This window comes from Alligator mississippiensis, chromosome 3 (genome assembly GCF_030867095.1).
Source record: "Alligator mississippiensis isolate rAllMis1 chromosome 3, rAllMis1, whole genome shotgun sequence".
NCBI lineage: Eukaryota > Metazoa > Chordata > Crocodylia > Alligatoridae > Alligator > Alligator mississippiensis.
Genome location: NC_081826.1, coordinates 194,234,205 through 194,259,432, shown reverse-complemented (window position 1 = coordinate 194,259,432; position 25,228 = coordinate 194,234,205). Strand labels below are relative to the sequence as shown.

The following is a 25,228-nucleotide window of genomic DNA, read 5'->3' as shown; positions in this document are numbered from 1 at the left end:
ATACAAACTGGGAAGTGATGGCTGGTAACAGATCTCAGTGGCACTGCACTGTTCATTAAGCTACAGCCTACTTTAAAGAGAACTCAGGAAGGCGAGAAATGGCAGAGGAGGAAGGAATGTGCACAAATGTCCTGGCCAACACTTGTGCCCCTCCCCCTCCCATCCAAGGCACCACTTGTCATATCTGAGGAAAAACTTGCAGAGCATGGATCGGACTCCTCAGCCACCTTAAAACTCACCAGAAATCACCCCCTGGCAGACATTATCCTCATATTGAGAGATAGCCAATGATGAAATGAATGATGACTAACAGCAGAATAAACAGGCTGCAGGGATGTTTTGTGCTGCTGGTATGCCAAATGTACTGAAGGATCAAGCCCTTTAATTATCTGAAAATTCAAGGCTTGACTGTATTATTATAGCAATTATTAGAGAAAAGTGGAGCAATAAAATAAATTATTTAAAATTACTTTTATTAGATAGCTGGGTAATTTTATAACAGCAATCTTGAATACAAAAACACACATATCACGTCCTATGAGTTAACATGTTGTGTGAACTCAATTTCTTATTAACATAAATGAAAATTAGTTGTGGTTGGGTACAGCATATAAAAAGTATATTCTATGTGAATGTATAAACCAATTTATTTAAATAACTATGTTTACATTTTTTTAAAAGTGTGCTGTCTCCAAGACATGCAAGCCAACAGCATTGCATTTTAATAAAGCATTAACTTACACTGAATTGCACTGGAACATTAATGGAAGTCTATTTGTTATACACATGGATGACAAATAGATTAATTTCTGTAATTGCTCTGGCAAGAAATAACAAAAAAGCATTCATATGGAACATTTAAAGTATTACCAGTATGAGATTATCTTCTGAGAGATTTGTAATAATGAATAATTGCATTCAATCTGCAGTGTATTACTAACATCTAATACTATTTACTTCATTATTTCAAAATATGTATAAGCCTCAAAATAAAAAACAGCAGAACCCACTTTCTACCCAACCCAAAACATTCACTGAATGCAGATTTAAGATAGCACATCAGATTTTAATTCTCTTTACGTATATGCCAAAAAGATTTACAAAAAAGCTCTAAAGTATTTTTGAATGATCTGTGCAAAATGGAAAGCCCTTATGTAATAATTGATGTCACATGCAAAACACAACATAATACAATAGAAATATTTGAAAAGCCCTGAGTCAATAATTCTGTTGCAAATGCAAAGAGCAGAAGTGCTCCGAGTCTGCTGTACATATCAGTGACATATTCAAAACAGTACAGTATTTATCATTCTTTTAAAAAAACCCACAGAGTTGTGCAGTTCCTCACATATAAAACTTATGTAGTTCTTCAACTGTATCAGAAAAATGTATTCAGTATTCAATTTCATTGAGGTCTTCAGAATACCCTGATGAATGCAGAATCATGTCTTCCATTTCTAAAGCAGACAAGAGGGAAGAATATTTTAAGTATTTTCATATTTGGTCATCATTTTATATACTTTAATTAGTGCTGGGTTTTAAATAAAAAACTATGCCTAGAGCTATGTGTTTCCAAAGAGTGCCAGGGAAATTTGACTTACTGTCAAGACTTTGTTTTTACATCTAATCCAAAAAATGTCTCAACCAGCAGCCCAGCATCTCTTAACACCGTATTACTCTAAGATTAATTCAGTGATGACTCAGAGGGAGAAGTATCAATTATCACTAAACCTACTATCTGTGCAACTTAGATATTTCCCAATTGAATAAGCAAGTCCATTTTTTTTTACCTATACAGGGTCCTGCTTGGAAGACAATGTCATCTATAGCAATGTCACTTCTTATGGAGACTCCCCTAATTGCTTCAAATACGATCTGTAAAAACACAACACACAGTTTTCATAAGTATCATCTCTTGGAAGACATTCTTTTTTTCTAAATAGAAAACATTGCTGTAATGTAAGATGCAATGCATCATCTAAGGCTGCTCTAGGAAAATAATTTAATGTAATCGGTCACTAGGATATTTTAGAAAAATTTCATTCCAGTTGGTCAGAGAATTGAGGCATGTGACATTCTTAGCAAAAGCATGAGTTCTCAGAAATCTGCCACAAATGCTATATCCTACAGACCGCCAATATATATATATATAAGAGTTTATCTGGTTTTGACTCAAACGACACCATTCTAGAGTTCCTTCATAGAAGTCTTTTGGCTAAGGAATTTGGAATAAGTGACTCTAAAGATTAATTACCAGTAGCTGTATTCTAGATGACCAGTGGTCCAATAGAGAAAGTAGGCAATTATAATGTTATATTAAAACTATTAGAATGTACATTCTTAACTGCAGGACTGTAGCAGGCTACATGCTTCAGGTCTGCAGCCAGTAGGAAAATGACTGCCTGGCTTGCCTGGAAGATTGGGTCAGCTGTTAAGGATAGTTGACTGACCTGAATGAAGTTAACAGGCTCCCAGGAAAAGGACACAAGAGAACAGAGGAAGAGAGAGGGAAGACTGCATGGCTGGCAGCTGCACCACCAAGCCAGGGTCTGGGAAAAGACCAGAAGGGTTGAGATAACTGTGTATTGTGGAGCCAGAGGCTGTAGCATTGAGCCAGGGAACTCGCTTCAGAGAGAGAGAGAGAGAGAGAGAAGACTGTGGTGCTGAGAAAGCAGCACAGAGCCAGAGTTGCCCTCTCAGGATCTGGGAAAAGATCCTAGACTGTGAGTTAACCCTTCATTGGTGATGCCACTGCTATTTGCTGAGTTATGTTATTCCCTGTGGGTCAAGTTGGCCTGAGGGAAATAAAGACTGTATGATGTAAACTGATATCCCACTACAATGACATATCATGAGTGAGTTCATAATTAACTGAAGATAAAGTTAATTGATCTATAGTGACATAGACAGAGGAGTGTAAAGCCAGTTATAGAGAAGGAATACAAGCAAAAATATATAGAAGTATTAAGAAAAGGGCAGATAGACTTGCTTCCCTTTTAAAATGTGTATATTTATATCTGTACAATTAAAGTACTGGGTCAGTAGGTGTGTAAAACATTTTTTGTAAATCAACCTACACTTATATTTCGTTACCATTCATACTAAATGTTATGTTTATACAAAGGCATTCATAAATAAATAACTCGAGCCACAAGTGTGGGAAAGTGTTCTGCCAGACTGGCAAGCACAGAATATATTATAAACATAGAGTAAAACTATACATTCGTTGCCATTAGCAGTAACTTTAGATTCACACATACAGACTGAATACATTCACATATCTCACAGTAAATAATTCCCATTATCACTCAGGTGTTCCATTGACTTCAACCATGTCCTTTCCTATGCATTTCTAACCATTATAATATTTAGAGGTTCCTAACTATCGGATCTGGTTTGAAACTTTCCCAGTATTTAGTAGTGCTCAGATTTGGGGTTTGATTGCAGTATATTTCTAAGTAACAGGAACCATACTGTGAAATTATTTACACACTTCAGTGCCTCATTGCCACATAGTGCACGCACAAGCAACCAGCTAGACTTCCATAATGAATTAAACAAAACTGCACAGGAAATCACAGCAACTATGTCCTCAGATGGGAAAAGTCAACCTGCAAAACTAATCTGGAAGAGCTAGCTCTATGAAGAATTAACACAGTTAGGCCCTTGCCACATATTACATATCTAATGCAATAAATTTAGACTGGCCACACATGCAAAGTAATTATTATGCCATAAAAATGTCCATCCAGCTATAAAAAGCCAACCAGCTACAAAGTTAGTGCTTGAAAATGTGCAACAACTTCATAGCTGGTTTCTTTCCAGCTTCAATTTAAACACGTGGCATGGCCCCTAGGGTCCAGAGGAGTCCAGTGGAGTTACCCCATCTGTGGAAAAGATCCCATCGTGCAGGACTGGCCCCCTAACTGGCAGTTATTTCCTCAGGTTAGAACAAGACAACAGAGACACTATTACAAACTAAACTAAGGTATGAATTCAAAGTATAGCAGCTATTCCACACTAATACCTATGTGGACATTTATTCCACACTGACTGCCCTATTTTGTAGGGCCCATTTTTCATTTCTTAGAATGGACTACACTAACCTACAAAAAGGCACTCTTATGAAAAATGTACGTCCACTGGGGAGCTTGCAGGCATCAGTTATTCAGCGCTATTCCTCTGTGTAGACAAGCCCTTAGCCTTTGTGCCAAACTCGAAGAACCACAGCCTTGGAAAGACCTAAGAACTCTATCATAGTTTTAGAATTATATCAACTCCTTGCAAAACTGTTTTATAGCTAGAGAAAAGATGACATTTATAAAATATGAAAGAAATGAGATCTAGCAGATATAACCAGAACCATAGACAGAAAGGGTACAACAATACCACTGAAATAACTCTAATATAGAAAGACAAATGACCTCATCAATTATACAGGCAAAATAATTTTTATACTTGCTACCTATTTACTGCTCTATCTAATTCTCCCCATTGTAAATTCTCTAATCTTTCATCTTGTTCAGATGTAACGTCATATTCAACATTAGTCAAAAATCCTGAACAAGAAGTGTCTCTACCATTTCTCCAGTCATGGGCAAAATTGAACACAATGTCTAACAGCAATGTGAGGGGGCAGGCAGAAGTAACTTTTGAACATTTTAAGTGTAACAGGCTTGAAATATTTTTTAAAGGTTTAGTTTCTGCCATGGGACATGTGTTCAGCCCCTGTGGTGCCCGCTGGCTAGAACACTTCAAAATTCTTAAGCCTGGGAGAATTACAGGAAGCTTCACCGACCTGGCATCCCAAGTGCCAGAGTAGCCAGGACATAGGAGTGGGACCCAAATGCTAGGCAGTCTGACAGGCTGCCAGTCATACCTGTGAGTGCCCTGTTTTTCTGCAGACATAAAAAGAGGTGAAATACTTCAAAACAGAACCTTATTTCAAAAGGGGTAATATTTTGGAGCAGCTTCAGCTGCTTTTGGAACATTTCAAAGGTCACATGCTTTTATGAAGCTGACCCTTTGAAGCATTTCAAAGGTGTTTGACATGTTTAAATGCTACTTCTGTTTGCACCTGGAATGTTATTTCCTTCCTGCTTAGGTCCCATTCAAGTTCCATCAGATCCCCATATAAAAAGTTTGGGGATTTTTAATATATAGTTAAATAGAAGCCATTCTCCAAGCTAAAAATGAATTCCAGAAAAAATGTAGTTTAGTTTTCATGGTTCAGTTCTTTGCTTACTTGATGGTATGTATCACAGCCATATTCTATCAGGCCCCTTAGCCAGGTGATGCTCTGTTCACCTCTTCTTCTCCATAGCAGAGTCTCTTCACTATCACCTTCCTTTTTCATATAAACATTTAATATTCCAGTCCCAGCTCCAAACATATTATAGAAAAATGTTAAGCACTGTTTTCCAGAAATCCCTCTTAATGATCTTGAAGTCAAACGTGCTTTCTGTCCATAAATCATGTTGGATGCCTCAATATACATGTAGTAGCCTGGAAAGGAAAAAGACAAAAAGGACCAAATATTAGTAAAATAAAATGGTTCTTGCATTCAGTCTGCCCTCTAATAAGAATCTCATGCATGAAACATGTTTTAATTAATGTGTGTCCAAACTCATAATACAGTTACAAAGGGATAGCTCTTGCTGATATATAGTGGAACACCATAATGTGAATAATAATAAATTAATGAATCACAAAAAACCTGTTTTTGTGTAATTCATTCAAACCAAATGGAAAATGTATATGTATATTCAAATAATCTATCTTGGATGCTGATAATGGTATATCACAGGACAGCAATAAAAGCCTGAAGTTAGTCAATACATCTCAGAGACAGGTTGCATATTTTTAAATTATACACTGGTTTAAATATTTCTCTGTTCAGGGGAGTTGTACTGATAGAAATGAGTAGAGATTTTTTTTCCTTTTTAGTATACTTTACCATAAGGAATACCAATTTACATCAAAGACACAACCTCTAATAATTCAATAAAGCCATGAATTTAACATGCTAAAATATGGACCAAATTATTCCCTCAGATATATCAACAGGGCTTCAACTGATTTCAGGTGTTAAGTGAGGCAGTGTCACTAAGCTGAAGGTTTACTGGGTTTAGATTATGAATTTGTATGGAATGGTTTGGATAGGGATGATCCCGTCTCAGGGAGTGGGGGTTGGACTAATTGACCTCTGGAAGTCCCTCCCCGCTCTACTTCTCCATGATGCTATGATTCTGGAGCTGAGTGGTAGTTTCATGGATATACAAAAGGGCAAAACTAAGGGCTATGATTAGAACTGATGCTTTTAATACATCAAATGAATAAAAATAAGTCTTTGCCACAAAAGATATCAATCACGATTCAGCTTCCACGAATAAGACAAGATACAAGTCAAGAGAAGTGGTTGATCAGAACGCATGAAAGATTTATGCTCTGAATTGTGAGGAAAATGGTTATTAATTGGTAGAAGACAAATGATTCAAATTACTTTTCCTCTGAGGGTCATCACTCAGCTATTTCAAGCTGGAGCACTGATATATCAGTAGACTGGGAAACATCCCAATGTCCCATCTGTTATGCATGGCAACTGTTTGTATCTGGAGGCATGCACTCCATCAGTAACAAGTAACTTCAAATTTTGCAGCAACTGTTCCTATGCTCCCACTGTGCCCTCCTTGTCATGTTGGCAAGCAAGAGCTGCCCTTGCACCACTATAAGTAACAGAGTTTACATCACTCTTGGGAGAGACAGAGAATTCTTAAGGATCAGTGAGACAGAAGAAGAGTGAGGAATGGCAGGAACAGCTGGTCCATGCTAGGGATGCCTTTGATGATGTCCAGCACCCTATTATCTAAAATCATTCTGAAGAATTCCTCTGTGGCTAAAATTATTTCTTTGGTGAGGAGAAAGAACAGGAGGGAAATGGAGGGTGGGAGGAATGAGGTATATCTACAGCCACTGATCTTCAAACAAGGGTTCATTCCCTGTAATCTGTTAGAGGAAAGCCCCTAGGCTATTTATACAGAACTAAATGCATGCAGTAGCTGCAAAGATTTTAAACTGCCACTATGCTTAAAAGTTATTTTTGAAGTAAAAATCCAAACTGGTCATTACAGTAATGCAGTATAATAAAACAGAAGTCCTTGGTTTTAGTTTGAGAGCCGAATCAAGTTATAAATTAGTTGGAATGACTCAATTCAATCTAAGTTTCATTTACGTATAAATTCGGTAGCACATTTTCATGCACTGTATCTGTGAGATAAATTAATATAATTTCAGAAAATATTTTCTTGTCACAGTATCAAGACTAAGAGGCCCAAAATATTCCTCCTCTCAGTTGCTTTGAAAGTCAGAGCACCAGTCTCTTAGCTGCCTAAATGGTTACAATTACACAAAGTGGCACTAGATCCGAATTAAATGTCTGCTTCAAAGTTTGAGAGCACCCTAAAAACAGCACACACATTCCCTAAGGCAGAACATTTCTCCAATTGCTCCTTCAACAAGCAAAGGTGTTCCAGTTTTGAGAATATGGATTATATAGGCTATTTGAAAAAGTAAAACTTTAGATGATACCATGATGATGCCATGCTTTGAAAAGAAAAACAAACAGCAACAAATCTGTGCCTGACTTTCATTATGAAATACAACCTGGTTGTGAACCAAAACAATCCTGGAAATTTTAATTAGATGCAGTGTTGTCTTACTATGTGCAGAAAGGGAATAACATACCCCATAATAAAATCGACATATTCTGCAAACAGTGGCATTTAGAAAAAAGAGTCAGTCAGTTGGATTTTTTTAAAAACTCGCTAAAAAAAATATTCCTGCGTCCTAACTGGGTACTTGCAAATCCAACTGATGCCAAAGAAATGGGTGTTAGAGATGGCAAAGACCTATTTGTATTAAGTCATCTAGTGCATCCCTTGCCAGTGAGAGACTGTTCCTTGTATTGCATTTTCTGCTTCTTTTCACAAGGTTTAATGGCCAAGCAACACAGTTTCCATCATTTGCCTTTTCGAGGCCATTCCACATCTAAAAGATATCATCATTAGGAAATTTTTCCTGATATTCAGCCTAAAATTTCCCTTTGCTTAATTTAACAATAACAACTATATCTGGTCAAAATGTGTTCAATTTTATAATTGATTTGGCTATAGTTCTCATTTCCCATGTCATGGCAGGAATTCTTTAGAACATGAGAGCTTACTTATCCCTAAAGTTCATTAATATGTCTACCAGCAATCAACAGTCTATAATTGACTGCAGCAGAATATAATTGCTTTAAATAGTGAAAATTACATGTGAGGATGAAACATTTCTAAGTGCACTCTTAGTTCTGTACTCAGAGCTTTGACTATGTAGAATCCATTTACAGAAAGCTAAAGCACTGTAAAGTCAAGAATATTTCCCTCTTTTATTCACTTCTCATTCATTTCCTGCATTAACAAAATCCTTCCCAGAATGTAATTACTGGAGGAGCTGTATCAGGGAATAGAAAAGTATTGTTCTGCCAAGCATCTGCCCGTTTGTGTACATTAACAATTTAGACAAGCTGTGGTTAGGAAGAAGGCAAAGGCCTTTGGCATTTTGTTAAGAAGCAACAAAACTGTTTTTCAGGTTCCTTCCAACTCAGCTGAGTAAGACCTGCATACAAAAATGAAACAATCATGTCTAAAATGTTAGCGTGGTTTATATTCAGCTACAGCCAAATAATGTCTAATAAGCCATTTTGGAATGTTTAATAATACAAATTGTGTTATAATTAGGTTAAAGTAAACATCTGTTCACCATACTTATTCAAACCGTTATAACTAAGCTCAGCTTATTATAAGAAGCTATACTATGAGAGGTGAACTTTTTCCTTGTATAACAGGACCAATACAAAGCACTATATGGCTAGGTACAGTCATTCAAAAAACCTGAGGCAGAATCAATCTAAGCTGTGCGGTTTTCTGTAAGAGGCATAGTTTAGATCAGCAGCGAACACAACGCACATCTGACCTTTGGTGGGAGGTGGAGGAGGAAATCTTAGACTGTGTTCCATAATTTTTAAACCATTCTATGTGTGCCTCACTTCTGTTCTGTTATGGGTATAGGCCAGTTTTGTGTACCTAACTTCTATTCTGTTATAGGTATAGCCTGGTTTCTGATCACTCATACCAATAAAAGTGTAATGTCTGTACCTGGCCTGTACATTCTTTTAAGTTCACTTCAGCATTTTAAGAATGCAAGTGATATATAGGTCATAGGCTTTCTGGTATGGGCATATTTTATTAATGATGCTGAAATCGGTGTCTTTATTACTAAATTTCTTTCACTGATGTATCTGAACCTAGTAGGTGACCTATAATATTCAAGCAGCCAAGTTATAGAGCAAGCACATGGGAAGTTCTATTAATTAGGTTGCTTCCTTTGTGAATTGATGTCAGAAATGATCCAAAGTAGAATTGTCATCTTCTTTGGTATGAGCAAGCTTTAGCTTAGGCAGAAGGTAAACTGCTTCCTAATTTAGGTCTTTACATAAACATGAGAAAAACCCTTGTCAGTCTAATTTCCCTGATGACTTTAAACAGCAAAAGGATATCATACGTCCACTGTCTCCTATATAGAGTTACATCCTGCATAATTAACTGCCTAGCTAAATGTGAGAACTGTACTACCTACAGCTTTCTTTTCTTAAATATATAGCCATTCCATGTATTCTGTTAACATCTAAATGGCATCCTTCATCTCATATGCTGGTAATTTCTCTTTTATGCTCCAAATCTTTTGCATTGGAGGGGACAGAGATGTAGTATTTTGCATCTCATTTAACAAAGCAATATGCTTAATGTGGGTGAAGATACAATAAGATTTAGGTTGATACATTTGTCTCTTGTTTTAATCTTCTGAGATTAATCCTTCAGATTTTGGGAATATTATGAAGGAAGGAACAAAATGCCACATACAATGAAAACAGAATGGGCATGTCATGGATGAAGTGTTCTTCCAAAAACAATTGGGAGTTAAGGATAATTCCCTTGTATTTCTCAGACCCAAGCATCTATATCTCTTTTTGTTGCACTGGGGATGCATCTACATGTGCCCCTGACTGCACAGTACCCACAGGTCGTTTCCAACCCTACGTCACTGTTGCAACGAGCTACGTCACCTACATAGCTCATCGCTATGGTGACATAGCATGTCATGTAGATGAGCCTTGGGTATGTCTACACATGCATTTGATGTGGGAGCAGTTTACTCGTGAGTAAACTACTTGTGAGTAAACACTCCTGGGCAGGTGTCTACACGTGCAGGGAAGCAGGAGCAGATTTGCTGATAATGGCAGCAAACTTTTCTGCTTCCTGGGGCCCTGAAATGGGCCCCTTCTGCCACCAGGGGGAATGGTGATGGCCCAGGGGCTGGCAGGAAGCACTGGGCCAGGAGACAGCTGTCTTCTGCCTGTGGTTGGGCCACTGCACCATGCCCCAAGGGGCTGCCTGCTGCCATGGTGGAGACAATGTCCCCCTGCCTCAGCAGCAGGGAGCTCCTGGCCCCAGCTCCTTGACTGCAGGGCAGGGGACCTGGAAAGAGCTGCAAGGGAAGGGAAGATCCCAGAGGTGACGCACTGCTAGCTGCCTCACTCGACGATTGGGGCAAGGGGCTGGGACCTACATCACCACTGCAGCTCTTTCCAAGCCCAGTGACTTGATCCCCCAATTGGGGCATGGGGCTGGGACCTGTGATCACTGTGTTAGCAGTCTGTTCCCTGCTCAGCTTTGAGATCACCATTCCCTGTATCGCCACTCCCCTGCCTGTTCCTCACCCAGCATCCCGATCATTGAGCTGGGCAGGGAACAAGCTCCCCAGCAGCAGGGAGCTCCCAGTACTAGGTCCGTGACCATGAAGATAACTATCTCCCAGCCCCCTCCACCCCCCCGCCTCAGATTGCAATGGTGAAATGGAGGCTGGAAGATAAGGAACTTCCAGGCCCTGCTCCCTGATCATGATTTCAGAGTGGGGAGCTTGGAGCTCCCTGCTGCCAGAGGAAGGGAACATACTCCCCTCCTGGGCTTCTGTGGTGGAGCCCACCCTGGCAGCAGGCAGCTCCCGGAGACAGGGAGCAATCTTGCACCCACTGCTGGCTGGCTGACCTGCAACAGATTTACTCCTGATCAGGTATCTACACTAGCACTACTGTGCAGTAAGTAATCACAAGTAAATTTGCTACTTGCATTTGCAGGAAGCAAAGTTACTCACAATTATGAGGTTTACTGTGTAGTAAGCATGTGCATGTGTAGATGCACACACTTACTGTGTAGTAAATTACACTACTGCACAGTAAAGCATCTCATGTAGACCACCCACTGACCCCAGTCTCCTCTATCTGCTCTGTATTAAGGAGTCCATGAAAGTGGACTCAGTGTCCTCCCATTATTCTGCCTCTTTCTTCTCAGTGGAAAACTCACAGAGGCAACAACTGGTCTTTGCATGGGATAAATCCTATGGAGCTATGTCTTCAGGACCTGTAAGGCTACAGCTGAACAGCATATAGACAGAAAATGAACTTTTGTGATTCTCCCTGTCCACAAGTTAGGACCAAGACTTGACATTTAGGGTCAAACTACCCCTTTCCCTGCATGCATCTATCATTAAAATCTGTGTGATATTAGTATGCACATACAAGTTGTGAATTTGGCCTTTTGGTTTTATAGCTTGCAGTCACACAGTAGACCAGATTGTCACCTGGTAGTAAAGCAACTTAGCTCCACTGAGGTAACAACCATAGCAGTTTAGTAAAGTTATGCTCTTTTAAGCAGCCTTAAAATCCTTCCTTCTCCATTTATCTAAGGCCTGCTGGCAAAAGAAAAATAAGTTTAACAGTGTCAGGAAAAATGAAAATAAATACCTATTTTTTATGTTTTGAAAATGCCATTTTCTCTCTAGTAATTGCATTTCTAGATATGTGAGCATGCATTATGGTAACGAGACACTGTGCATGTATGTGTAATTTAACATACCAAAAAGTCCAGTTCTTTTTCCCTATAGAAAATGTCAAGCAGAGTGAGGGAGAGTATGCATTTCCACATATTGCTCTACTAAAATGTCCTAACAGCTTTTCTGAAGAACCACTTTTGAAAGTAGACAGGTCATTCAGACTCCCTTCCTATTCAGACACAGACCTGTCTCTATTATGAATGCTGGCCAACAAAGCTGTGAAATGTTTTGTCACTTGTGATTTGAACACGTCTGTCTTCTATGGCAACCAACTCTTTCACACAGTCCAAAGTCCAAATTATTAAAAGAAATATAATAGGAAACAGAGTCTTTCATTGGATTTTTTCAGTCTCATGAGTGATGTGATAAAGGAAACTGGCAGTAACCTTTATATTATAAAGTCTTATTTTGAGAAATGTAATAATTCAAATATAGTTATTCATTTGAAAATTAATCTTTTTATTCTGTGAAGTCTTCAGTCACACAGGGCTTCAAGCTGAGCAGAAAAGAGACAAATCAAAATGATAACCCCTCTATGTGCAGGCACAGCTACCATTAATGGAATTTATGGAAGCACAGCTAGAATGATAAACACACAGGTTTCAAACGTGAACAGAAAGACTATGTTTATCCCATGATTGTTAGCAGTGTCACAACCCAAAGTTATGGTTTTTGTTTGTGTGTGCTTCGGCACCGCTAAATTATTTTCCCGCCGGTTGTAGCTTTCTTTGCACGATAGAGTTCTCTGCTGCGGGAGAGAACTCTGGTGCAGCGGTGGATTTTCCGCCAAATTACAGCTTCTTTTCAGGGTGCATTTCTTTGCTGCATACTAGTGATGCACGTTGCAAAGGAGTTCCCGCCATTTGTATTTGGATTCGCGCCACATTATTGGCCAGTTCCAAATGTAGGCACACGTGGCGGCTAGCTATTGGCTTGCTAGCTGTACAAAAGGCTTGGGTAGCTTCCGCCCAAGTCGGAGGGAGGGAGAGAGAGATTCTGTGTGAAGATCTCCAAGCGCTGTGGACTCTCGCTGACCCAACGCGCCTCCCCTAAGCAGGCAATAGAGGCTTAATAACCGAACCTACGGAGCTTTCGCTTCTAGCCTCTCCCCGTCGCCGATCGCAATCCCAGACGTATCCCTTTCCTGTAAACTTAATCTTCGAACCCACGGAACCTAAACAACTCCGGGGAACCAAGAAACCGAACCGGACCCGCGGAGCCTAAACAACTCCGTGGGAGCAATCGAATTTGTCGTGGTCCTCTAGCGAGGATCTAAGCGGAGCTGAGCCTGGAAACCTGTCCAGCCTACACCACTACCATCTTTGGGTGTAAGTAAACAATCTTTTCAATCAACCACTACATGTTTGTGACTAATTCTAGCTCGCCGCCGGTTCTCTCCGACCCCGCGTGTCCGGGCAGCTGGCCACAGCCCGCATGCGCAAAAGACGGGCCACGGATCGCCCCTCCCAACTCGCGCGTGGCGGCGAGATCAGGGCCCGGCCCACACATGGCAACGAGGATGGGATCAGGAGAGAATACGCTAGAGCTAGAGTTGGTTCAGAACTGCCCTTGGCGCGATAACCAACGCCAAGTGAAAAGCTTCGAGGATCTGGAGGTGCATATCGCTTACCACCAGGCAGGCGGAACGGGTGAAAGATTTGTAAGCGGACGTCTGTCGCTAAAGGGAGAAGAGGGAATCTCCGAAGACGGAGCCCCAAGAGAGAGGGAAGTGTACTTGCTCCCTGCGGCGTTCGGGTGTATAATGAGAGATGAGCGGGACCTGTTTAGGCCCCTCGATACTGTGTCCCTCGCCGAACCCAACCCGGCAGGCGAAACTAACCCGACTTTCACCCGGGAGTGTGCCCGATGCCTACGATATGCTTGGGAGAGTGAGGGACCACAGCCGATCGGCCGGTTCTCCCCGTGTATGGTAATGTCTAGATTACGGGGTCGCGAGCTTCCATCCGAGCTCCGCAAAGATCTGGAGATGGAGGAACGCCCCGCGGATGAAAGAGTGGCCTTGCAGTACGAAGGGGGGAGAATGTGGTACAACTTTTCGTACTGTGATGGATTTAATGCAAAAAAACTTAAGTTTGAAAACCCAGCTGCAGGTGGCGATCTGATCGGTCAAAGAAGCAGCTGAGAAAAAGGAGCCTGAAACGCCAGTCCAAGATGGCGCCGAGCAAGAGGGAGACCGCGTGGAAGAACCGGAAAAGAAGGGTGGAGCTTCTAACGAACCCGTGAGAGTTCGGTCAGCGACTCCGCCCATAGACACAGCGTCGTCGCCGGCAACCCCGCCTAGCGATGCAGCGACGTCTCTGCCGACCTCGCCTTCCTGCCGATGAAAGAGAGAGTCAAGCGGAGGAGTGCATCCGCCCCTCCTGCCTGAAGCAACGACAGCAGCAGTAACCCCCGCGGCAGCAGTTCAGCCTATAACAGCAACGACTCCTGAAGGAGCAGCTTGTTCTACAACAACTAACCGAGTTGCTACTACCTATTATGCTCGCACCAGAGCTGAGTTGCAGGATTTGTGTAGAGCATCAAAAATTCAACCTGAAGAGACTCTAGCTGTATGGTTAGGACGTTTAGTCATAGAACTTGGATCCGACCTGCTGAACCAAGAAGAAGCAAGCTTCTTAGTGAGACAAGCTTCGTGGAGTAGAGGACATGTCACTGACATCGACATGATAACATGTAATACTCACTGGCCTATTCCACTGCCAGCGCTTGTTGCAGGACTGATTAGTCAAAAGGCCCACATGTGGCATGCAGGATGGCCAGAACGTACCGGCGCAGAGCATCTTATGCTGGCAATGATTGGTGTCTCGTATTGTGCTTGGAACCCGAGAGCATGTGCACTGGGACTGACATCACTCCAGCGAATAAGACCATGGCCTCACCGTCACTTGTGAGATCCTGGAACCGTTCCACTAACCTCTCACAACCTAGACAGTTGCCTCAAGATTTACAGACAAAAAAAATCGTCGTCCTTCAAATTCTGCTCAGTCCAATGGTAAATCAACCCGTGAGTAATCTTCTTTGTTAGTTGCCACGACTGTGTATCCTGATGGAGCCAAGATTGTCTTTTGATCGGGACTGTCAACACCCAACCAGGCCTCAAGGCACCAGACGATGTGGATCCGATCTCCCACCACTGCCACCGAGAACCCTAGAGGAGCGATACATGTTTGGATTTCTCCTACAGTGTTCTGGACTTAACAAGCGGCAGCTTCGGATTTTAGGGATCGCAGGCCAATGGCAGTTAGCTTATGAGTTAGGTTTCCGTTATTTGGAAGAACCAGATGATGAATCTTTGACGATTTCATCTAATTGAGCCATGAAAATTGTTTAAAAAGTTTGTTAAATAAGGTCATTAATCTGTTTTGAGAGTTTTCTGTTTACAGATCCGAAATTCAGAGTGCGTGGCAAAGAGGAGCCCTAAGGGGGACGACATCACCGAGAAAAGTGAGGGCCTGACGTATGACCTCGCCACGACGCCCACTGAAGCCCTGATTGTACAATTTTGTTATGAATCAGATTATGCGTTTATGTTGATTATTATTTCTTGATTGTTATGTAACTTAATCCCAGGACAGCGAATTTTATGTTAGTTTGTTTATTTGTTTGTTTGCTTATTTACTCGTTTGATGACTACGACAAAATTCTAGATTGCTAAAAAGTACGGCATAATTTAGCTATGCTCTCAGCAAGAGGGGATGTCACAACCCAAAGTTGTGGTTTTTGTTTGTGTGTGCTTCGGCACCGCTAAATTATTTTCCCGTTGGTTGTAGCTTTCTTTGCACGATAGAGTTCTCTGCTGCGGGAGAGAACTCTGGTGCAGCAGGGGATTTCCCGCCAAATTACAGCTTCTTTGCAGGGTGCATTTCTTTGCTGCATACTAGTGATGCACGTTGCAAAGGAGTTCCTGCCATTTGTATTTGGATTCGCGCCACATTATTGGCCAGTTCCAAATGTAGGCACACGTGGCGGCTAGCGATTGGCTTGCTGGCCGTATAAAAGGCTTGGGTAGCTTCCGCCCAAGTCGGAGGGAGGGAGAGAGAGACTCTGTGTGAAGATCTCCAAGTGCTGCGGACCCTCGCGGACCCAACACGCCTCCCTCCCCTAAGCAGGCAATAGAGGCTTAATAACCGAACCTATGGAGCTTTCGCTTCTGGCCTCTCCCCGTCGCCGATCGCAATCCCAGACGTATCCCTTTCCTGTAAACTTAATCTTCGAACCCACGGAACCTAAACAACTCCGGGGAACCAAGAAACCAAACGAGACCCGCGGAGCCTAAACAACTCCGTGGGAGCAATCGAATTTGTCGTGGTCCTCTAGCGAGGATCTAAGCGGAGCTGAGCCTGGAAACCTGTCCAGCCTACACCACTACCATCCTTGGGTGTAAGTAAACAATCTTTTCAATCAACCACTACGCGTTTGTGACTAATTCTAGCTCGCCGCCAGTTCTCTCCGACCCCGCGTGCCCGGGCAGCTGGCCACAGCCCGCGTGCGCAAAAGACGGGCCGCGGATCGCCCCCCCCGACTCGCGCGTGGTGGCGGGATCGGGGCCCAGCCCGCACAAGCAGCTCTATTGACTCATCTAAAAAGGAAAAATGACTGCTGTCCTAGACTTGGCTTTGTGTGCAAGAATGGGCAAAGGTGCTATTTAGCCCCTTAGCATTCAGAATAAAGGAGCAACCTAACAAGTGATGGCCCAGATCCCCAGACTGAAGAAAAGGTTGATACTGCTTTACACTGTAATAAATACCCAACCAAATGGCAGATCACATAAATTCATCTCTGGCATATCAGTGTTTTCTGTTCTCAATATACTATGAAAGGATTTCATTTTAATGTACTTAATGTTTTGAAATGTGATTAAACAGTAATTACCACATTTAACCAAATTCAATATAATCATGAATTTAAGGCAAACCTCCAATAATTAGATTCCATACATGGAGAATTATAAATTTGTTAGAATTTTCCATTATTAATTCTAATTATGGAAGGTTTGTCTTAAATCCATCCACCCCTGCACTGCTATGGCACGGGAAACAGCAGCAGAGGGGCAAGCAGCCTGACCCCTTCCTCCCCCACCCCTTGCCTCCCTGGTGCCTCCATCCCACTCTCAATGCTTACCACCCTCCCCTCCCCTGATGTCTGTCCCCTCAGGCATTTGCCCCACTTGTGCATTTGCCCCCACTTGCCACATGCCACCCACCCACTTACCCTATACAGCTGCTCTGGCAGCAACTCTGGATAAGGGCATGGAGCACAAAGTGGTTTCAGCCCCATCCAGGCAGCAGGAACAGTTCCAGGCTGGCCCAGGCCCTGGGCCCAAGTCAGGGCCAAAACTGGACTAGCAGCAGCTCCTCCACCGTTGCACAGTTTCCCCCACACTCCCCCCAGGCTGCACACAGTATCCTCCACACTCCCCCCCGCCATGCTCCTCCCATCTCATGCTCCCTTTCCCCACTGTGCAAGCTAGCTCGAGCCACCAGCAACAGCTGTAGCCCTGGGTCTGGGTTGGGACCAGGGCCAGAGCCGCAGCAGCAATAAGACATTTCCTTTATGGGAAACAATGGATTTGTTTGCAAGCAACTGTAATTATCCAGATGTACTCACTAATCTCCTTTTGTGTAAATTTTGTTTACCAGTTCAGAACCATGTCCAGGCAGATGATGCAAACATTAAACATCACATTCTAAAGCCTAGTTTATCTATAGGGTTAGGGACAGAAGTTACACATAAACCGATTTAAGTGACCAGAAACCGGTTCAAATCTGTAAGACAACAGAAGTTCAGTGCACTTAAACTGCTTTCAAAATAGCTGAAACTATAAGATAAACCAGGTTGGATGTAGTATCAGACTTAACTGATTTAGGTCAAACCAGTTTATGGAACTTCTGTCCCAGGCACCAGTGCCTTACAAGACTGTGCAGGGTTTTTGCTTGCTCATTTTCTCAGGTATCTATATTATTCAACAGTAATTCTGAATAAGCATAAGCAGGCTGCCTCACCTGCAAGCTTCTTCAGGCAGGCTTTGCTCTCCGAGAAGCTCCTCAGCTAGTTCACACAATAAAACAGGGTCTTTAAACAAACAAAACAAGCAAGGAAAACCCTGTTGTCCTGTAACAGACCCTGAGAAGGGACTCCTGTGGCTCTGCCCCCAGCACAGCAGTCTGGCCCCTCTGTACAGCTAGCTATTTAGGCCACAGCTTGCCTTTGACTCACAAGTATTCCTTCACGGTTTGCTCCCCTGCTGCTTTTTTCTCTAGGGTTTTTAAGCTCCCAGTGAGCCACACCTTTAACACCAGTCTCCCCACAGCTGCAGCTGCTCAATAGGGCTGGTTGCCACCCTGTTACAGTCAGTAAAACATTTTTCTTTGCTGTAAGACATCACAAAACTGTTGCTCTCTGCTCAAAAATTCAACGTGAAGTTTAATTCACTCACCTACCCCAGTAGTGTGGTCTCCTTTGGGTCCAGTGTAAGAAGTGGGAGTTTGACCCCTCCTCCTATGCCAACTGCTTCGGTTTCTCCTCTCCTGGGTGAATGCACATTCACCTTTTTCAAAAGTACATTCTCCAGGATAAGCTGGCAGTGTCTCTGCAATGAAAGAACAGAGTTACAAATCCATGTTCTTAGCTATGTGGATAGATAATTTACATACTTTATTTTGCTTATCCATCAATTTGATATATATCTATCTTGATATATTGTAGTTACATATGGTGTACACAATGTATACCAGATGGTTCCAGGTGTAAACAACAGATATAAACCCCACTCCTTTATAACGCTGGATCCTAGCGAGGATCTGAATTTCATATTTGGGGAGCTTTATTATTTAAAATATTCTCATTTAAAAGTAATATATGAATGTCCTTTTCGATAACCTAGCTGTTCAGCTAATAGGCAGTCTGCTTGCTGTAGACTTTATCCTGCATAGACCTCTGCTAGTATATGTCTATCTACCAGCATGGTGTCCCAAGCAGACATAATAGGTCATGATGTACACAGGGATCTGCATTAGCAGATCCTGCCTTCGGATCAGGGTCACTGCAGTTTGAAGTCAACTGGGAAAGATTAGGCCTGCCAAGACCTCTATTCAGGGTTCTGTCTTTTCTTTGCGTCAACTGGTAATATCACATACAGCCATAGTCAGAGCTCACACCCCTAAAATACTTTGAAACAACATTAATTGATACTGAAGGAACAGAGCGTGCAGAAGGATGTAGAGCATGCCAAAGGAACCCAGAACTGAGAATCTATCAGGTAAGTAAAAAAAGAAACGCCTTTCAAGCATTCTATATCAGTGATTTGTTCCTGAATATTTCACCTTGTACTATCCCACTAGATTCTCCACACTCTTTGGCCCTTAATATTGTCCACCTTTGTGCTGGAAACAGCTATGAGTCCCAATGCATGAGCTAAATGATCAACTGCTGTCACAGGTTTCCAAAAGGAAACTTTTACAAGATCTAATCCCAGCAGTCATGGATGGTGTCCAAGGATCAATAAATGGATGAATTGTGGAATTTTACTCAGGAGACATAATACCAGAGGTTGGCATGAGACCCCCAAGAATGGACAGTCCCCAATTGACATACAATATAAAAATATGTATATCTACAGAATAACATGTAGCTTGAATTTTAGCATTATCCTCCTCCAAGCTCCTTTTCCCCCCTTTTACTCACCTTGCAATAGAGAGAAGTAGAAGTAGGGCATGCCCTGCTTCTAGCCTATCTAAACTAATAACCACATTCTCCTCATTCCCAGTCAAAATAGCTTAGGAATAAGGAGAAATCATGCCAAATACCAGTAAAAAGCTTGATGCTGATTTTTATTGCAAAAGACATTTTAAGAATGTCTACTCAAGTTTTAGCTTTGGAATAAACTTCCACTGGAATCAAAAGAGTTAATCAGGATTCACTCCAGAGTCTTTGAGAATAAAATTTGTCCCTCGCTACAAAGCAGCAAAACCAGAAGTTTTGGGTTAGAAAACGTGAGAGTACTGCAGCTAGTTATGAAATGAAAAGTATCAGTTAGATTAAGCCAATGGCCATACAAGGAGGACTTTTGTATCACAGGATGAGATTGGACAGTAGCTGGAGCAGAACAAAATGTATTAGGAATGTCAAATGCACATCGTCTTACCAGCAGCTTGGCAGCTTCCCAGGCTCACTGATATATCATCCAGAGCCACATGCCCACAGTCCCAAAAGCTTTTGCACCAGCTCACAAACACAACCTATAGTATATGAAGACCACAACTCAGAATTGTTTTTTCAATAAAAGCTAGCACCATATGTAGTCCACAATTACAGTCTTTTCTTTGCACATTAGCAATTTAAAAATTTTAAGTATAAAAGAAGTTTTTATAATTTTGTCAAAGCTTCAGTGTCATTTAAAACTTCATATTCAATCATAGTAAATTACTATATTTTATTTTATAGCAAATAATTTATCTCTACATACAGTTACCATTTTATTAGGGTACACAATTTTACTAGCATAAGAGAAAGAAAATTATCAAGGGTTTGACTCTATATAATCCTTTTGCAATACAAAATAAACTGGCTCAAAAAAGAAGCATAATATGTCTCAACCTTGCTACCTCTCTCAGAATTTAGCCCTAACTGTACAATAGTGAAAACAAGCATGAGAGAATAATTCCCTGAAATGACCCAGGCATACTCTACCTTGGGGACTACAGAGATGAAATTGCTGAATACAGATTACATGAAGTCATAATACTGAATAATAGCACAAGGCTGGAGAAGCTAATCATAAGCCATATAGTGTCCATCTGGGTGCTGAGAAATGTAAAAACAGGGTCCAAAACATCTCATTTAGCCAAGAATGAATTCTGTCATAGGAGATAAGGTTTTCAACTATGAAATCTGCAACCAATACACAGGACACAGAATGTAGAAAAATCACTTAAACCGTGAGGGAGAGTTTACTGCCCTTGGTCCAAGGTTGGCGCAGTTTGAATTAACTGAAAAGGAGTAAGGTTTATTAACTAAAACTTGTTACTGGGAAGCGGTACAGTGAATAATATAAATTGTGTGTCCAACCTTAACAAAAGGAATTTGCTGCCATCATTTTTGGGAAGCTTTCCAAAGCTATTTCTTTCTGACAAGATATAAGGTACTGGCTGGAGCCAGGATAAATTTTGCTCATGGCTGACTCACACTCCAGTGCAGGCTGCAAATCCTTCATCTACATATTTGAGGTTCAATGGTGATTTATAACTTTTGGCTCTTAGTGAAATGTTGTTATTGTATAAAAACCATGTAGAATTTTTAAATAATTTTTCATTGTCTTTAACAGGATCCGTCACGCCTCCTTAAACAGGGTTATGCCATATTGCTTCACTATGTATTACTTATTTAATGAGAATGAATTATGAATAAATGGATAACTACATTTAAACCTTTAGAGACTATATGAATTATGCTACTTGCACTGGGCAATTTTCACTGTTCAAAAGTATTGTACATTGAAACCACCAGTCCCAATACTACAGACTATTTATTTTGTAAACTGTTACAAACATACTTGAGGAATGTAGATAACATCCCTGTATGGTTTCCAGTAGGCCTGTGTGAATAGGGAAGTATTTGATTCTTATTTGCCTGATTCAGAGGACAGTGATTCAATTCAGAAATTTGGATCACTGTCCCGAATCAATTTGGCTAAATCGGCTTGGGAAGATTTGGCAACATTCGGTGATTCAGCCATAGAGGAATCACTGAAATACCTATAACTTTGTCACGTTTTGGCAAATTTGGATGAAAACAACAGGGACGGTAGGCCCTTCTGAGCGCATGAGGCCTGCCAGGTTTCAAGGAGATAAGTACAGGGGTTTCTGAAAAACTGTACATCAAGGTGCTGACAAGCAAAACTCATGACATGTGTGACTGTGTGTGTGTTAAGGCACAGTGGGATGAAAACAGCAGGGATGGTAGCCTGTAACAAGGGGCCTTCCTGGTGCTCAAGCAGAAACAGCTCACAAAAGGGACAAAAAAGCTGCAAACAGAGGCTTATATGCTGTTTCTACGTCCCTCCCCAATGCTTAACCACTCTTTCTGTGAAAAAGTTATTTGTAATATTGACTCTAAGCTTCCCTTGATGCAATTCGAGGCTATTGTTCCTTACCTTAATATTGAGAATATTGTTACAGTCACAAAAATAGTCTATCCTTTCTGTACACTGGGCAGAAATGACAGCATTTGATATTGGCATTTTTTGACATTTGCATTCATTCATTCATTCATTTACTTACATTTACGTTAATTTAGAGTTAAAATATTTCCCAGGTTAATTTTTCCATAAGACATCCCTGCTGAGCTATCACACGTATTGAGTGAGGAATAGGGAAAAAAGAACAAGTTTGTGTTCAGCTTAGGCTTGCTTTATTTAACATGACAAATGAACAATATATTAATTGCTTCATACTAGATAAACAAACTTTCATGGGTTTGCATTATGTCCTGGAGGTGAAATTGGAAAACATTACTAGATGCAACCAGTCATTGCCAGAATTACTGAAGCTAAAAAAGTGCTTTCTTGCTTTGCCTCTTTTTTTTTTTCCAGCAATGGGAAATGCCCAGGGCATTTGTCTAGCATCTGTTTCCAAACTTTTGCATCAATATCTGGAAGCTTATTTGATTGATGTCCCAGTGTTTAACCAATTTCCTTGATCTACAGCATCAAAAAAGATCAATGTTAGATTCTTGTAATTCATCCTCCATGCTGTCAGTAACTGGTACAATAGAAGGCACCATATTCATATTAAACAGAAATTGCAAGAACTCAAGCAGTTTGTAATGCTGAACCCAAAGTAGCTAGCACAATAGTCGTGTTTTTCACTCTGTCATTATGCAGAATTAGATTTTAACTCAGAAGTTATATTGGATTAGGGAGAATTTGCTCCCGATCCTTTCCTCTATCTTTTCTGCATATATACCAGGAAAACTGAGGATGGATTTTTTGTGTATTGCAGTCTATCTTCTGGAGCAGCAAATGGTACCCTGCTCTGGGTCCCTCTACCAAGGAGGATAAGAGGAAAGATTTGATTAGAAATTTGCAAAATAAGGTGCAAGAGGACCTGGAGAAAGGAACCCCACATGAAGAGAAGCAAATCCCTAAAAAATGGGGAGAAGGTATGCCCAGACCTTAATTCAAGCCAAAGATCTGTTTTTTCTTTCCTGTTTACCCCAGAAGGGAAAGGTTTGTTTCAGTTTGATAACTAGACCCCCAGCCAGAAGGAAAAGGGAGGAACTAGCTGAATCTGATGAAAGGAAGGTAAGCTGTTTTCATGCAGCTAGTTTAGTTCATAACTTTTTCATAAAATAAAATTCTAGGCCTGATTCTTCACTTAGTTACTGGTTTATGCTAGCTTCATTACCATAAAATAAATACATGTCATTAGTAGAGCAAGTGGAGAATTACACTGGCTACCTCTGTGCTCAGCTAGACAAAAAAAAAAAAAAAATTAAACACAAAATTCTTTTAAATGTAGTGAAATTCAACTGATGCAAAAGACTGCTTAATTCCAGCTTAAATCAGGCTTGCTCTGACTGCTTAAATCAATAGAAACTGACTTCACTAAATTAACTGAAATATACTAAGCAAACTTCAATAAAATAAGTGACTCAAACCAAAATAAGAATGCCCATGCAGTCTCTGCATCATTTAACTATATTGATTTAAAATAGGAGTAGTAGGCAACCGTCATTCCTTTTGGATCATGGTGTATGCATGAGAGATCACCCAGACCTTCAACACATATGCCTAGGCAGGAGTATAAAGGAGTGGAGGCTGCCAAGACCTTCTGTTCCTCCTTTAGAATATAAAGACAGAATCCAAAAGCCCGACTGAGTCCAGGTGTTCGGTGCCTAAGGCCTGCAGGTCTGCACACCTCTGGGAATCATATACCACATGGCAGACAAGGTTTCTACCACTGAACCACAACAGCAAGTCAGCTGCAGATATATAGGTCAAGAGCAGAATTCTGCTCTGATTTAAAATAACCGCATATGTTAAACTGCTCGAGACATAGGTTAAACTGTACGATTTTCTCACATTACAGAATATTCAGCTAAATTGACTGTGCAAGTAGTGGAAGTTGTAGTGAGCAAAATAAAAGGATCTGAAAAGCTTCTGCATATTGAATTAGATAGGGCTAGTATCAGTTAATGATGTTGGAGAAGTATTTCTGAAATGTCCTCCTGTCCAAGGGCAAATAGATTGCAGAAATGAGGAATGAAAAGGAAACCGGAAACTCAGAGAACAAGCCAAAGCCAAGCCACAGGCTGTTACTGCCACATCTATATTCAGTGGATTGCACTGTCTAGCAGAGAATGCTGTCTGTACAGAAAAGTAAATAGGCCAGTGATACGTTTAACAGTCCCCCAGAGCCCTGCTAGATTTCTAGTGCCCTAATATTACAAGTCTATTCCCTCTTTAATGAAACTGTTTGGGTTTCTGATTTTTTTGGCAACGAGGAGAAGTTTTGCTATTGTAGATAAGAGTCTTTTCAGATGTCTGCCCACATCACTTACATGGTAATATCACAAGCCCTGGTCATACACAAACAAAGCATCTTGGAAAACTAAATGCAGAAACGAAAACAAAGCAAACAAGGAAAAGTCAGTTTAACAGGGAAGAACAACAAGAAAGGCACCATTAGGGTATAATATTCAATGCAACACATCTCACCTAGCTCCTATGACAACTGTATAGAATTTATGCTCTGTTTTCCAAGTTTTCTTAAATGATGATTTTCTTAACTGTTCTTTGCAACACAGTCTTTTCGTATTCATATACCAAAATGTCACAGACAATTGGGCATTACATTTTGAGATTTTCCTTGATATTTGAAAATTTAAGAAGAAATTATCAGAATGGTGATTTCAACAGCTATTCTTTTTGGGTTCTTTTCCTTTGTTTTGGGGAGTTCTTGTGTATAACAGAAAATAAACTGCATACCCTCAAGTTCCTATGACAGAGCCACTATCCTTCTAGCTCAGGGACACCATGAGCTTGGAACCTTATGACATGTGCCTTTACTAGACATAGGGTTGCTAGTTAGATGTTATTTCTTTTATTATGTGAAACTGCCTGGAGAGACATCCTTTATAGGATAGTGAATAGACCTTGGCTCCCAAGAGCCGCTCTAATTAAAGCACCCCCTTTCCCTGCCACCATCCTGGAGCATGT

The 25,228-nt window shown here is 41.0% G+C and overlaps 1 protein-coding gene across 6 annotated transcripts in view; it reads right to left on the bottom strand.

Annotated features, from left to right (window-relative positions):
* Positions 1–456: 456 nt before the first annotated feature.
* The window catches only part of MAMDC2 (MAM domain containing 2), a 130,180-nt gene continuing 105,408 nt past the window's right edge, over positions 457–25,228 (bottom strand). For 5 of the 6 annotated variants that reach the window (XM_059724782.1, XM_059724781.1, XM_019478068.2 and 2 more), the window contains 5 exons: positions 20,156–20,249; positions 18,449–18,601; positions 5,246–5,505; positions 1,791–1,875; positions 457–1,457 (listed from right to left, as the gene is read on the bottom strand). In XM_059724782.1, coding sequence (XP_059580765.1) covers positions 1,393–1,457; positions 1,791–1,875; positions 5,246–5,505; positions 18,449–18,601; positions 20,156–20,249 — 657 coding nt within the window. In that variant the 3' untranslated portion in view covers positions 457–1,392. Of the gene's footprint in view, positions 1,458–1,790; positions 1,876–5,245; positions 5,506–18,448; positions 18,602–20,155; positions 20,250–25,228 lie in introns of those variants that run through there. The other variant, XM_019478069.2, reaches the window with a different exon arrangement.